At 39.9% G+C, this 15748-nt stretch overlaps 1 protein-coding gene across 2 annotated transcripts in view; it reads right to left on the reverse strand.

The window, feature by feature from the left end:
* LOC101653536 (alpha-2-macroglobulin) overlaps nt 1-15748 on the reverse strand; it is a 66068-nt gene that overhangs the window by 46300 nt on the left and 4020 nt on the right. For both annotated transcript variants that reach the window (XM_045290518.1, XM_045290517.1), the window contains exons 2-11: nt 12995-13178; nt 10175-10334; nt 9965-10017; nt 7726-7746; nt 6710-6878; nt 6177-6261; nt 4957-5077; nt 3851-3965; nt 3581-3690; nt 2273-2434 (exon numbers count right to left, since the gene is read on the reverse strand). In XM_045290518.1, coding sequence (XP_045146453.1) covers nt 2273-2434; nt 3581-3690; nt 3851-3965; nt 4957-5077; nt 6177-6261; nt 6710-6878; nt 7726-7746; nt 9965-10017; nt 10175-10334; nt 12995-13178 — 1180 coding nt within the window. The remainder of the gene's footprint in view (nt 1-2272; nt 2435-3580; nt 3691-3850; nt 3966-4956; nt 5078-6176; nt 6262-6709; nt 6879-7725; nt 7747-9964; nt 10018-10174; nt 10335-12994; nt 13179-15748) is intronic.

The raw sequence follows: 15748 nt of genomic DNA on the forward strand, positions 1-15748 counted from the left end.
TCTTCTTCTTTTTTGTTTATGTCTATCTATATAACATAAGCAAGATAAACAATCCTGAGGAGAAAACAATGGGACTCACAGTTCTGGGGGGACAGGAAGAAGAGGGAAGTTGGGGTAAAAGGAGGGGGTAACTAACAAACACAGAGACAAGGGAACAACAAGAGATCTAAAGTCAATGGCAAGGAGCGTGTAAAATGCCTGGTGGAGTTTGATCAAGTGCAATGTAGTCAAGAGGAATTACTGAGAGCCAAATGAAGGTTGATCATGATAGTGGGAAAGGAGGAAAGTGAAAGGAAATAGAGGAAAGAACTAGGAGGCAAAAGACATTTATAGAAGTCTAAGTATAGGAATGCATATATATATATTAATAAATAGCAATAGGGATATAGGTCTATCTACATATATTTATACGCTAAGTATCAAGGTAGCAGAAGGACATTGGGCCTCTAATCAAGTCCTTCCTCAGTTGCAAGAACACTTTGTTTTAATAGCCTGGCATTCTGTGATGCTCACCTTCCTGACATGATTGCTGAAGTCAAAATGGGCGCATAAGCAAATGTAGTGAAGAAAGCTGATGGTGTCCGGCTATTAAAAGATGTAGCATCTGCGGTCTCAAAGGCTTGAAATTAAACAAGTGGCCATCTAGCAGGGAAGCAACAAAGCCCACATGGAAGAAGCACATCAGCCTGTGTGCTCACAAGATGTTGACAGGATCAGGTATCAGGCATCAGAAGACACAAAACAAACAATCATGTCGATGGGAATGAGGTGGGTTGAAGTGGAGACCCAAAGACCATGTGTAGACAATTGGACATCTCCTCACAGAAGAGTCATAAGGAAGGGATGAGCCAGCCAGGGTGCAGTACAGCACCGATGAAACACACAACCTTCCTCTAGTTCTTTAATGCTTCCTTCTCCCCACTATCTTGACCCCTGTTCCACCTTACAAATCCGGGTAGCCTGGAGCATATACACTGGTGCAGATAAGAGCTCTTGACACACAGAATCCAGGACAGATAAACCCCTCAGGAACAATAATGGAAGTAGGGGAGAAAGGGTGAACTGAGCACAATGATTGCTGTATGACTTCTCCCCCAACCCCTAGGGGAACGAACAACAGAAATGTGGGTGAAGGGAGACAGCAGATGGTGTAAGATATGAAAATAATAATGATTTATAATTTATCAAGGGTTCATGAGGGTGGGAGAGGGAACAAAAAAAAGAGGAGCTGATACCAAGGGCTCAAGTAGAAAGAAAATGTTTAGAAAATAATTATGGCAACATACAGTGTGTACAAAGTGCTCGATATAGTTGATGCTTGTATTGTTATAAGAGGTGTAAGAGTCCCCAATAAAATATAAAAGTGAAAACTGAATTTTGGGTTATTGGAGATATGGACTTTCGTGCCACCTATTTCAAGAAGAATAAATAAAATATATCCCATATCTCTTCTTTATACCACCATGAAACTTTCTAAGAGCTAGGGGATTTTTTTATGCCCAATTTATATGGGGATAAGCCTCCCTCAAGGAGTCCTAGTTAAGTATTGGGATTCCATCTGCTGAGTCAGCAGTTCAAACCCATCAGCTACTCTTCGGGAGAAAGAAGAGGCTGTCTCCCCCTATAAAGATTTACCATCTCAGGAACCCTAAGGAGTGGTTCTACTCTGCCATCTAGGGTCGATATGACTCAGAATCAACTTGGCCAACAAACCAACCCCACTGTCATTGAGGTGATGCAGATTCATAGAGACCTCATAGGCTCCATGTCCATGTATGGCTAACAGCCATCTGAAGATAAGGCAATCATCAAGAGAAACATAGAGGAAGAATATTAATTCATAGAACACGCATTCTTGATGATGTGAAAATGACCTTTTGTAATATTATGTCACAGTTGAAAGGGGCTTACTAACCATGTTAGTATGTATTATATCATTTAAGTCTTATGACAAACTCATGCAGTCTCGTGAGGTGGGTACTAACATCACACCCATGTAGCAGATAAGGAAATTAAGAGATTTAGTTATTTTCCCTTCACATAGAGTTTTAAGCCAGGCTTTTTATTTGTTTATTTGATTATTTAACTTGTACTTTTAGCCATTCCCCTTCTAACTTTTGTCAAAGTTGACCTTAAAATTGATTTTCAATTTCTAGGTGTTCATTTTTCCCCCCTCTTTAGGATTAAACACAATTTAGAAATTTAATCACTTTTTCTGTTGCCACCTCGTTTCCAGTTACTTCATGTCATTGATAATTTCCTTCAAACTTACTTGGACATTGAGAGTGGTACCCGTAATGCTGGTGGTGTTGATGGAGAACTGTGCCAAACCATGCTCATCAGTGGTAGCGTTGGAGTGGTGGTTAGCTTCATCTGCATGTATGAAGATTAGTTTATTGGCCATGGGGACACCTTTCCCATCTACTAGGCGTACCTGAAGATGAAAAGCAGCGGATTGGTTATATGGATAATAATCTTTTTACCACAAACATTGCTGAGTGCTTTCTATGGGTCAGACACCGTTTCAGGCACTGTGGTTACAGCAGGGTGAAAAACAAAATCGCTATCATCATACATTACAGACTAGTGAAAGACACAGATGGTAAATGATTAATATCTAATGCACATCGATATACACCAATACAGTAGTTGTAATAGATATCTATCTATCTAGATATAGCTATTTATTAGTAATTAATCCTAAAAAGAAAATAAATCACTGCAAAGGGGTAGAGAGTGATGAGGATGATAATAAGGGTTACCTGACAAGGTCTTCTCTGGATATTTTGAAAATGCTGTGTCATTTTCGTTTATAACCCTTGGATAGCCACAGATCATGAGGGTCATGTTAGTAATGACAACTTTTTAATGCATTAATTTATTTGAGCTGCAAGCATAATTATTTTGTGACACACCATTAACTTTTTATGAGTTAGTGTTCTGAATTATTAAAAAAATGCACAAGTGAGCCATAGCCAATGCTTTCTCCGATGAGCATCTCTAGCCACTGTATATATGAAAACGGCTAAGGAACAGCACAGTAGAACTGAAAAGACACAAAACCTTCCACAAGAGAGGCAGAGAAAAAGAGTCTTCCCTTTAGAGCTGGCACCCTGACTGTGAGAAAATTAATTTGCTTGCTAAATTTGCTTGGTAATGCTAACCATAAACCCACTTATGGTTTCCGTTATAGAAGCCCTAGATTATTAGACTAGATAGTTTGTGTTGGAAGGTTAATGTAGATGACCACCATGACTTTTTTTTTCTCACAGGAAAGTATGATAAACACCGAGACTGCCTGGTAAATCATGAAAAGGAGATTGAGTGACATCACAAAACTCTGTTTCAAAAATAAAAACAAGACAAAGTCTTTCAATTTTGATTGAAATTTAGAACGGTTTTCTAGATTTCATGACAAATTTACCGAGGCACGGACTTATTTTTTGTGTGGTTTTAAAACTTCGGTTGTATTAATCAACAGCATTAATCAGGTATGTTTTCAGCAGAACACATGTTAAGCTATGTTAAGCAGATGAGGCCCTAGAACACAGTTGGATAGGCGAAAGGCAAAATACTTTACTTGTCCAGAAAAGGGGATGCCTTGCCGAAAGTTCGAATCCACTTTCACAAATGAGAGTTTGGTTATGGTTCTTGTAATTTCACTGGACCCAGTCCCAGTTAATTCCAGCTCTAAAAAAGAAAAAAAGAAAGAGGGGTAAAAAAACCCCAAATGTTCTTTTTTGGGCAATATGGTCCTCCTCTATGACCCACTCTCTTTCAATACCTACTTTGGCAAAGAAAAAAAAAATCCAGTGGCTATAGTTCTGCTATACGGATGTGCTATACAAACCTGTTCCTTCTTCTTTGATCTTGGCCTCCACTTGAAGTTTCATTTCATACCCTTGCCTCTTCAATTGGAAGATTTTAGCATTTACTTGTCTAGAAAAGCAGCCATGGCTGTTTAGCTGGAAAGGAAAATATTTCCAAAAAATCATACTTATGATAATGAATATACAATAGTGGTATATACATATTTAAGAACTTTAAAAAATGTCCGTTTGCAAGGAATCAACTCCAACTCATAGTGAGCACCTGCGTATCAGAGCGGAGCTGCAGTTCAAAGCTGTCCAGCGCCTGATTTTAAAGAAGTATCTACTTTAAGAAGTCAGGGCTTTCTTTTTTTTTTTTTTTTAGTCAGGGCTTTCTTGTAAGACACCCCTGGGTGACTTGAACCTTCAAACTTCTGGTAAGTAGTCAGGCTTGTTAATACTTTGCACCACTTAGGAACTTCCAGAGAACATGATGTAGAGATTTTCTGTGATGAGAACATAATAAATAGTCACTAGGGACTAATTATGATCTCATCTCAGAACAACATCTGGCTTATAACTGTACTCCTTAATATCTCAAGTTCCCTAAAATGAATGCGATAAGAGGTCCATTGAAAATATTTGGATAAGTTTGCTGTAGCAGACAGCTAACTCTTCACCATGCCCTGGGCCCCCTTCCCACACTATATACCTATGCCTGTGAAGTGGTTGCACACCCCCAAACTGCTTTCTCAGTCTTTGACATCTAGGTGGGGACAAGTGACATGTTCTTGTCATAGAGGGAGCGCAGCACCGCTCCCCTCCAAAGAAAGGTGGTTGAGAGTTGTATGTTTCTTCTCCTTCCTTCATAGAAGTGGACCCCCAAGGAGTCTTTGAGCGTAAGTATTGGAAATAGCTGAATTTTCACCATTTTGGGTGCTTGACTGACCAAGAACAACCACACTGGACAGTGATAAGTAGCAAGGAATTACGATTGTTCTGAGTCATTGATTAAAAAATAAAAATCACAACAGGTAGCAGAGAATTTTCTTTCAGTTTATTCTCTAAGTTCCATTTTGCAACTCACTGCTTAGCAACAATTCTTCTAGTGTGAACCCTAAAACGAAGCCTTCTATCCTTCACTTACCTGCCCACTGAATTTCTCACAGAGTGCCTGCGACTCTTCCCCGTAGCAGTGAGAGGGGCTACCATATGATCTGCACGTGCTCACAGTGACACGTCCAGGGACGGGCTTTCCATAGGTATATCTGTCATGAAAACGTTGCCAAATGAACCAAAGCAAACATTGAACATCCTCATTTTCTACTTATGTATATTTTCCATGTACCAAAAGTATATTCACGCTCTCATTTCTGCACCATTGAGGGCTCCCTGTTTGAGGGCATAGTGAAATGAGTAAATATCTCCTCCTTACAGAACTCTCCAGTGTACTGTGCTGGAAGGTACTACATTATCCTTTTTAATTTTTCTTTTTTTTTTTACGGTTTATAATTTTGTTTGTTTTTGTAAAAATTATATCTCTAGAAAATCATGTACTGAGTTAAAATGGATCATTTTAAAGCTCTTGACTTTAGTGATACAGCTGGGCTGTCGGGGCTGATGAAAGAATCAGATCTTGGATATATGGATTTTCAAGGTTGGAAGAGATCATACTGAGAGAGAATCTTCAGTCTCCCCAATAAAAATGGCAGAGTAGAGAGGGATGTGACATGCCTGAGGTAAATATTTGAGTAGATGAGATTTGGGTTATATGCTAATTTCTACAAATCCAGAATGCAAGTTCTGTTTCCATTATACATGATAGGCCAAGAATCGAGTATAAGCCAACCCAAATATCAGCCAAGGCACCTAATTTTACCACAACAACTATATAAAAAATGTGCTGAAAAACTCAGCTTATACACCAGTACATATGGGTAAATGATTTATTTTATTGCTTCTGATTGAATTTCCTATACAACCATGCGTTCATTATCTCCTTAATATTTGACTATTATTTTGGTGAAGGGGGTCACTACCCTCCAATATGAGCCGTTGTTGTGTATGCAGCTAACTTTGTCACTTTCAGAAGTAATCCTGCAAACAGATCTTTTCTAGGAACAGTTCTCCAACCCATGATAGCAACGGTAGTAAGAGCATAAGAGAAAATAAGAAGGAAGACTAGGAAGGCAACAGAAGAAGGGAATTCTAGAGGTGGGGTGCTCCCAAGTGTTTAAGGTATTTGTACCATCATGAGTCCCAGAGGAACTAGCTAAAATATCCCAACTGGTGAATTTCTTTATTGAATTCTCCCCCAAAGATTTAAATAAAACAACAACAACATAACATGAAAAACAATCAACTTACAGGCCACATACTGATATATTCAGCTCTTCTTCCAAGATAGTGATTACCTTTGGCATTTTTACTTGTACTTCAAACTTGGGAAGGACTGTAGATGAGAGAAAGGATTTTGTGATTGGTTTTTAACTTTGGGGAAGTTAATATTTTCAGGCTGTCTGTAACAATTCCCGGATGCTATTTTAGGGCTCTGAAAATGCAGCTCTACTTCTCAATGTATCAATCTTTACTTAATGGAGATCCTGGTTGAAGGACTGTGAATGGTCACAGTAACCTGAAGAATTATGGAAGGCACATGAAAACAAGGAGGTTTACATTTTTGAGATTAAATATTGTTATGAACATTAACAAACCTCTATGCCGCTGGATATTTCACAATACATCAATGACCCTTATTGGGGGTATATATAACTGAGTAAGCTCCAAACGCATTCTTTCCCAAGGGAAAGGGGAGGACTTCTTCGAATTGCGCTCACGTTCTAGAGCCAACAAGTTGAAATACAAAGAAACCATGCTGCCCAACTGGCCATAATCCGTACCGAATTCCTCCACGGTGAAGTGGTGCTCTACCCTTTTGCCTGATTCCTTCTGTGCCACCAGTTTGTAGGAGCCTTGGAAGGGCTCTGAGGAGAGGGAGTAGGACAACTCCTTGAGGCCGGTCTCTAACTTGACATTCTGCCATTGGGTGATGCGATTTTCTTTAGGGTCCTATAGATAAATTAATTGTAACTTATAAATGGCTTGTAAGCATTCGAGATGATGAAAGGAATGAATGAAACTCTTGGTATTCAGACAGAGAACAGATGGGATAGTGTGGGTACTGGGAGAAGGAAAAGAATTAGAATCATTCAGCCTTATTGTGAGACTTTGAAGAGTTCTCCTTAATGAAATTTCTGGGATATGAAAGGAACATCTCAATAACAGCATTAAAATTTTTTTTTTGTTTTAAAAATTAAAAAAAATCTTTATGTCCTCATTAATTTATTTATATTAATTGGGATTGATACATATATCAAATAATTCCATAGTTCAACCACATTTAACCATGCAGAATTGTGCATTGACTACCACAATCAGTTTCCAAACATTCTTTTTCTTTATGGACCCCTTCACCCTGCCACCACCTCTGTACCCCTCTCTCCCTAAACCCCTTATTCTACTTGCTGACTCTATGGGTTCATGAGTCCGGGTGTTCATACACCAAAAAATGAAAAAACAATGACTGCAACTTCAAGAGGGTGACCCCGATGACATAACACTCCAGAGATACCCCATAATGTGTACAATCCAACACCAAACAAAACAATACAACCTGCAAAACAAAAGATTTCGGATACCAGACCAGGCCCAAAATGCGTGATAGGGGGAATCTTTTGCAAGCTTTAACTGTTCAAGTCAGGCCTTTGACCTTTGACCTTCTACGCTCAACTCACCAAATGCACTCTGTTTAGTGACCTCTTCCTTCTATCCCTCGATTATGGACAGAGGGAATGGAGAAGCATTGTCTTAAAGGTATTGCTTTCTCTTTAACTATGGAAAACTTCATGTTGCTTACCTGAAGGTATACTAGTGGAATCTGAAAGACAAAGGGGAAATAAAAGAATTTAGAATTGTTCTAACTTATAAGCAAATCAGCTTCAACGTAGAATAAATCTATTTGTAGTAAAACGCAGAAAAATAAGGCTAAATTTCTCAGAATTTTTAATTAGTCCATATTGAACAATTAATAAATAATATTAAGAACTTAGTAGGCCATCTGCGACAGATACATATGTGTACTGCCGTTCCTTAGGAATGAAGTGTACTAACATGATGTAAGTCCTTACAGCATTCCATGGAAGAGCATTCCTCCTTAGGCACTTTTACAAATTAAGAGATAAACATTAACTGAACTATCAGTGACATGGTCAGATCTAATTATTAATATGGATAACAATTCTTCAACCATTCTAGGAATAAGGAGTGATGGGAATAGCTCTTCTGTCAATACTTATTCACTTTGAAAAACAAATATGTATAAAGTGTTGAGCATGCATGGTTATATACTGGGAATACTGGAAATATAGTTATACACAAAAGAACAAAATATCTGCCCTCATGGAGCTTATGTTTTAGAGGAACCCTAGTGGCATAGTGGTTACCCAGTGGGCTACTCACTGCATCGGCTCTGCGAGAGAGGGAGAAGGCTTTCTACTCCTATAAAAAGTTACGATCTCGGAAACTCACAAGGGCAGGTCTGCCTTTACGTATAGAATCTATAGAGTCTCTATGAGCTGGAATCAGCTTGATGGCAGAGATAGTGGGACAGAGAAGAAGAGGGAAAAGCCATCTCAATGTCCATGTCTTTATAGTTGGAGTCCCGGAGTGGTGCAAATAGCTAAACACCTGTCTGCTAACCAAAAGGTGGCAATTCAAGTGTACCCAGAGGCATCTCAGAAAGAAGACACGGTGATCTAGTTCCCCCCAATCAGCCACTGAAAACCCCATGGGGCATAACTCTACTGGGACATACACGGGGAGACTATGAGTTGGAATGCACTCTATGGCAATCAGCTATCTATCTCTATCTATCTTTAGCCATCTCTGGTGTGTTAAATGTTATGAAGAAAAGTAAAGGCAGGGAAGTCAGTAGAGTGTTAGGTGAGGTATTTGATTTTAGATAGAGAAATGAAAATATAAGCTGAGGGAGCAGTTTCAAGGTTATTGCAACAGTCTCGTTTAGACATGATGCTGACTACGATCAGTGGTAGTCTGCATATATAGCTTTCTAGCCAGCACATTTTTTTCCTAATGAAATGGATGTGGGTGTGAAGAAGCAAGAATTACTCCATGATACTTTACCTTAGGAACTACAAGCAAAGAATTTCCTCATGTTGGGTTAAGAAAACATGGTGATAAAGCAGCTTTGGGAGGGAAAAGTAAGATGTATATTGAATGTCTACATAGAAAGAGTTATTTATTATCATAATAGACATGAGGATCAAACATTGATTATCCACATCTCACTTCATAATAGAGTTTTGATGGCTGTGCTTAGAAATTGTCTAAATCTTTGAGAAGTTATTCAAACAAAAGTGCTTTAGCTGGCTTGTTATTGAATAGATTGCTAATTGCCTTCAAGCTGATTTTGACTCTCTGTGACCCCAGGTGACAGAGTAGAACGGACTCCACAGGGTTTTCACGGCTGTACTTTTCGACAGAAGCAGAGTGTGAGGATTTCTCCATGAATCCACTAGGTTGGATTGAATTTCTTTCCTCTTGGTTAGCAGTCAAGTGTTTGTCAGTGGTTCTCAACCTTCCCAATACCGCAACCCTTTCACACAGTTCCGCTTGTTGTGGTGACCCCCTGACCATAAAATTATTTTCATCGCTACTTCATCACTGTCATTTTGCTACTGTTGCGGATCAGGCAACCATTGTGAAAGGGTCATTTGATCTGCAAAGGGGTCGCGACCCACAGGTTGAGAACCACTGGTTTAAGCCTTGGGTCACCAGCACTCCAGGGATATGTACTGCTAATTTGCCTCTTTGAAAACTACCTAAAGTTGTTTAAACTTGTGACAACTGACTGACAGCATTAAGGTAGAAAAGATAGAAAAGTAATTCCTTTGTAGATCCTGGATAACCTTTTACATGAGAATCTTACACTCTCCTAATCCCAGAAATGACTGTCGGTGATGCCAGATTTTTTCTGGCCCTGTTCTATAGAATAAGAAAACCAATAATAGGCTCCCAGTTTATACAGATGTTTATACAGATAATATGATTTTTGGGGTGGATAATATGAGACTCACCAACTCATTCAGCGGGTGGAAACTTTCATCCAATGAGACCACGCGAAAATTCACTAAAACAGAAATATTTCCCATGAGCACCAGAAAACCTACACCAGGCCCATGGCCCAGTGAGACAAGATATTAAGACATTGGAATTGTAGGAACTTTGGCTGGGGAGTAGGCAGGGAAAGAATAGTTTTTGATTCCCAACTGTAGGCCCCTTCCTACCTGTCTGTCCTGGTTTGTAGATGGGTTTGTCTGTCTGCATAAATACCAAACTGTCTTCATTTTTAACAGCCACTCTGGTCCTCTTTTTGAACTCATGGGTTGGTCCTTTTATTTGGACAGAGAGAAACATTATCTCTTCATTGGCTGTAGATTTGGGGATCTGAAATGTGAGAAATAGCCTGAGAAACCAGTCAGTCTTCTCCCCCGATTCCTATTCCACTTCTCTCTGCAGCTCCTACCCTTTTCATTTAACTTCTCTCCTTCTTCCTGCCAGTTAAAGTCAACAGGGATAGGAATGGATTTTGTCATTTTACAACCCAAGACGGAGGAAAGTGCATCCGTAAGAAAAGGCACAAATGAGACTCACATCTCCAGATAGCTCAACCGATACAGGAGTGATTCCCTTTTACACTGAAACCTTCCAAGTCAATGTGACCTACCAAAAAGGGCAAGGCAGACATCGGTCTTAAGACTATGAGAAAGAAAATGAGAATATTTTATTGAAGGTAGGCTATCTGCACACCACACGGGCAATGCTGAAGCACTTCTGGACATTTGCTCTGGGTAATTCCTACCATTTTCAGTAGAACGTACTTAGAAAGCACATAAGGAGGCTAGCCCCTTAATTGCTATACTTCTTCTTATTGCCTCCTGTAAGGTACGTTTCCTTTTTCTTTTTGAAATGACCTCTGTCGTTTCAAAAAACAGTAGTGATTTCCTATTAAAAGAGTGAACTCCAAGGGTCTGAGTCACCTCCAGGGTCTGCAGACTCTTCAAGGGTCTGCTCCACCTCTCTGGGAAAAAGCACCAATCAGATGAAAGGGTGGGAACATGGGGGACAATCAAAATCCAATGGCGGTGGCTGGTAGATTTTCAGGGGAGTACAATTTTCAGTGTTGCCGCAATTACTAAAGAGGGTAGCAAATAAACCACAAGCGATCCCTCCAGTTCTCAACCTGATTTCCATTCACGAATATAACTGGTTTCTACTCTGAGTAAGTGACCTCTCAGGCTCACGTTGCCTAAGGGGGCAGGGTGCTGCTCTGGCTCACTCAGCTCTCTGGGACCAGGGTGGAGATTCTATAGAAAGGGGGCACCCCAGCTGTAGTAGAGAAGGATCTTATTCACAATCTGAACTTGTGACCTGATGAAATTTATTTTCAACACCTGTACAAAGCTCTGAGCTATATTAGATTTGCCCTGAAAGATTACATCTGACTACTCCCCCTCTCTATTACCCTTAGAGGTGGTGAGTTTTTAGGAACCCACCACTGGTGGCTCCTGCTGACCTTGGGCTGAATTTGCTTTATTCATGATCTTTTCGTTTGACCTTTAAATCACATTCTTTCCTTGCTTAGCACATGCTTTCTGTTGGTTTTGTTGGGAACAGCATTTTTTTCTTTGAGTATTAAGTTGATTTTTGGGGGTGGCTGTTACAATCTTTTATTTCGTTTTGTAATATATTGGGGAGAGAACAGTTAATGAAGGCGATATCAAAGAAAATTTCGTCTGCTAAAGATTTGTGATATGTACTTTTAGGCGACGGTTGTTTTTCATGCTGCGTATGAAATGGTGACTGTTGTAAAACTGTTGAGAAGGAAACTCAAGACTTTTATTTTGAAGTATTTCTTCCCTAATGCATCCACATTTAGAAAACATCATTTCTGGACTGTTTTAAGTCACGTACATAAAATTCTTTTTTTTTTTTTCTTTTAACATTTTATTAGGGGCTCATACAACTGTTATCCCAATCCATACACACATCAATTGTGTAAAGCGCATTTGTACATCGTTTCTCAAAACATTTTCTCTCCATTCAAACCCCCGACATTAGGTCCTCATTTTTCCCCTCCCTCCCCGCTCCCCCCTCCCGCATGAGCCCTTGATAGTTTATAAATGGGTATTTTGTCATATCTTGCCCTGTCCGACGTCTCCCTTCATCCACTTTTTGGTTGTCTGTCCCCCAGGGAGGAGGTCACACATAGTTCCATGTAATCGGTTCCCTCTTCCCTACCCATTCTCCCTTTACCCTCCCTGTTTTGCCACTCACACCACTGGTCCTATAGGGCTCCTCCGTCCTGGATTCCCTGTATTTTCAGTTCCTATCTGTACCAGTGTACCTCCCCTGGTCCAGCCAGTCTTGCAAGATAGAATTCGAGTCATGATAGTGGGAGCAGGGACGAAACATTTAGGAACTAGAGGAAGGTTGTATTTCTCATCATTGTTACATCGCACCGTGACTAGCTCATCTCCTCCCCTAGACCCCTCTGCAAGGGGATCTCCAGTGGCCTACTAATGGGCTTTGGATCTCCACTCCGCACTCCCCCCATCATTCACTATGGTAAGATTTTTTGTTCTGATGATGCCTTACACCTGATCCCTTCGACACCTCGTGGTTGGATAGGCTGGTGTGCTTCTTCCATGTGGGCTTTGTTGCTTCTGAGCTTGATGGCCGCTTGATTACCTTCAAGCCTTTAAGACCCCAGACACTATACTTTTTGATAGCCGGGCACCATCAGCTTTCTTCACCACATTTGCTTATGCACCCATTTGTCTTCAGTGATCCGTTCGTAAGTCACGTACGTAAAATTCTATACAACTTTCTCTACATGTGTGCAGGCTCAGAGTGAATTTGATTTTTAATATGCCTATAAATGCTTCTTTTCCCAGGGTTGGAAAGCCACGCACTGCTCCTTTTTGCTATACTTCTTTCAATATTGAGATTCCTTCCTGATATCCTTAGCCTCTCAAAGCCTCTCCTTGTCTGAACCCTAGATCCTCAACAGAACAGAGCGCACTAAGTCAAACAGTGGTACTCACAGTGAAGGAGATACAGTGGAACAGGTCTTTCTCTACCGTGAGGTCAGTGAAGAGGCTCCTGTTTCCCCTGACCGACTCCAAGGAAGCGCTGACAGTCACCGTCTCATTCAGGTGCTTCAAAAGGAGACAGCCCTTCTCTGGAGTCTCAGTGTGGAGCAGGGAGGGAACCAGCACCATATACTGCCTGAGAAGGTAAGGGGAGACAGAGTTCAGTTAGGAAAGACATTATTATCAACAGAACTGATTTTCCTAACAGTTATCATTACCATTAGTTTTGCATCCAGGTGAATATGAAATTAATCTCTTTTATTGATTGATTTTTTTCCTTTCAGTCAGTAGTGCACTGCAGTGAGCATTTCCATGATAGGAACTTTAAAAATATCTCAAAAAGCATTTAATACCTCACTTCATGGAACCCCAGTAGTTAAGCATTTAAACTCAAATTTACAAGTCAATTCTGTTTAAATAACTTTTAAAATTGATTTAAAAAAATTTTTACTGGGGGCTTTTATAGAAATGATCACAATCCATAAATCAATTATATCAAGCGCATTTGTACATATGCTGCCACCATCATTTTCAAAACATGTTCTTTCTACTTGAATCCTTGGTATCAGTGCCTATTTTCCCCTCCTTCCCCCACCCTCATGACCCCTTGATAAATTATAAATTATTATTATTTTCATATCTCACACTGATCGTTGTCTCCCTTCACCCACGTTTCTGTTTTTCATCCCCCTAGGAGTGTGTGTGTGTCTGTGTGTGTGTGTGTGTTATACATCCATCATCGCTAACGGTTCCCTCCCTCCCTCTCTCCATACCCTTGTATTGCTGTTCGTATTACTGTTTCTGAGGGGTTTATCTGTCCTGGCTTCTGTGTGTTGAAAGCTCTGATCATTACCTATGTACATATTCTGGTCTAGCAGGATTTGTAAGGTAAAACTGGCGTCATGATAGTGGTGGGGAGGAAGCATTAAAGAACCAAGGAATGTTGTGTGTTTTGTTGGTGCTAAACTGCACCCTGGCTAAATCATCCCTTCTGTGTGACCCTTCTGTGAGGGGCCAATTGGCCACAGACAGGCTTTGGGGCTCCACTCTGACTGTCTCCTTCACATTGATCTATTTGTTTGTTTTTGGTCTTCTGATACCTGATCCCATCAACACCATGTGATCACACAGGCTGGTGTGCTTCCTCCATATGGGCTTTGTTGCTTCCTTGCTAGATTTAACTTCAAGCCTTTAAGACCCCAGTTGATATATCTTTTAATAGCTGGGCACCATCAGCTTGTTGTTCCCTTGTCCCTGAGTTTGCTGGCTCCACACTCCCTTTCCCCTGCCTCCTCCTCTCCCGTGTCCCACAGGAACCGTCAGTCCCATTGCTTTCTCCTCGGAATTGTTTATCCTGATAGATATATTTATTTCCAGTTCTTTCTGCTGGCTTTTACGAATGTCTTCCAACCAGGTCTAACGAGGTGTCAAGTACTGCCCCGAGTCGGAAGTTTACTTATCAGGATGCCTCGGAGACTTTGTGACTTTGCTTCCCTTGATGCTCTGCTGTGCTCCCATCATGATTTGCCCTGCAGTGTGTGTGTGTGTGTGTGGTGGTGGGGGTGTGTGAAAATGGATTTTATGATAGGACTGTTCCAAAATTAAAGGCTTCAGGTGTGCAGGAACTACACAATCAATAAATCCATAGACTTTCATTATATATATATACATACATATATATAGACAGATAGATAGATGATATACACGGGGGATTAAAAAATTTGTGGAAAATCCCCATTATCTTTCACTTTTCTTTTCCTTTTCCAAAGCACCTTCATGTTTCTTGATGTATATGGAAGCAAACGTGTTCATAAAATGTCTATAATATATACATGAGATAGAACCAGCAACCTTGTGAAAACGATATGGCAAGCATTTTCTTCCGCAGGAATTTGATGCTCAAAGAGAGGGAGTTCTTTGTTTGTAGTTTAAAGTCTAATGGTGACACATACCTAAGCATATCTTAGAGAGTTACCTAACCATGGATGTTTGCGTTTAAATATTTGCCTTTTAGCTCATCGCTAGACCCTGGCTTCAGCCCAGAAAGGTCCTTTAGTGAATGAGATTTGGCTCTTAAGAACTCGTGAACACAGCAGGACCTCTCTTAGTACCCTCACATAGAGCATAAGCATGTTCCTGTATTTTAAAACATTCTTGCTCACATATCCTAAAATATTTTTTTTGGCACTGCACGTTCCTTTCGTATTTTCAAGTAAACATCCATTTTGTAACCACAAGTTTCAAACATAGCAAAAGGTATTCTTTCTCATGACGTTTAAATGAAAACTTCTATTACTATTTTATAAGATTCTCATAGAGTCTTAAGTACCATAATGTTAATATACTTGATAGAATCGATTTTTTTAAATGTCTAAAAGTATTTTTTTTAATGCTTAGAAATATAACAACTTTCCTTTTGTTTTTTTCCCCTGGTGCCTGAATTTCCATGCTACCAACCACACAGAAATTTATCTTAAGACTTTTATGCTTCAAACTATTTTATGAATATTTACTTTTGCATCTAATTATACATATGTTTATATGCATATACACACAGTGCACACACGTATGTAACATTATACAAATTAAATGTTAAGCCTTCTTTTAAAGAGAATGTGACCATAGTGTTTTCTTTAAAATCATTTTATTGGGGGCTCATAAAAGTCTTATCACAATCCATACATCCATCCATTGTGTCAAGCACAT

This window comes from Echinops telfairi, unplaced genomic scaffold (assembly GCF_000313985.2).
Source record: "Echinops telfairi isolate 266 unplaced genomic scaffold, ASM31398v2 ScPeMD7_40;HRSCAF=151, whole genome shotgun sequence".
Taxonomy (NCBI): Eukaryota; Metazoa; Chordata; class Mammalia; order Afrosoricida; family Tenrecidae; genus Echinops; species Echinops telfairi.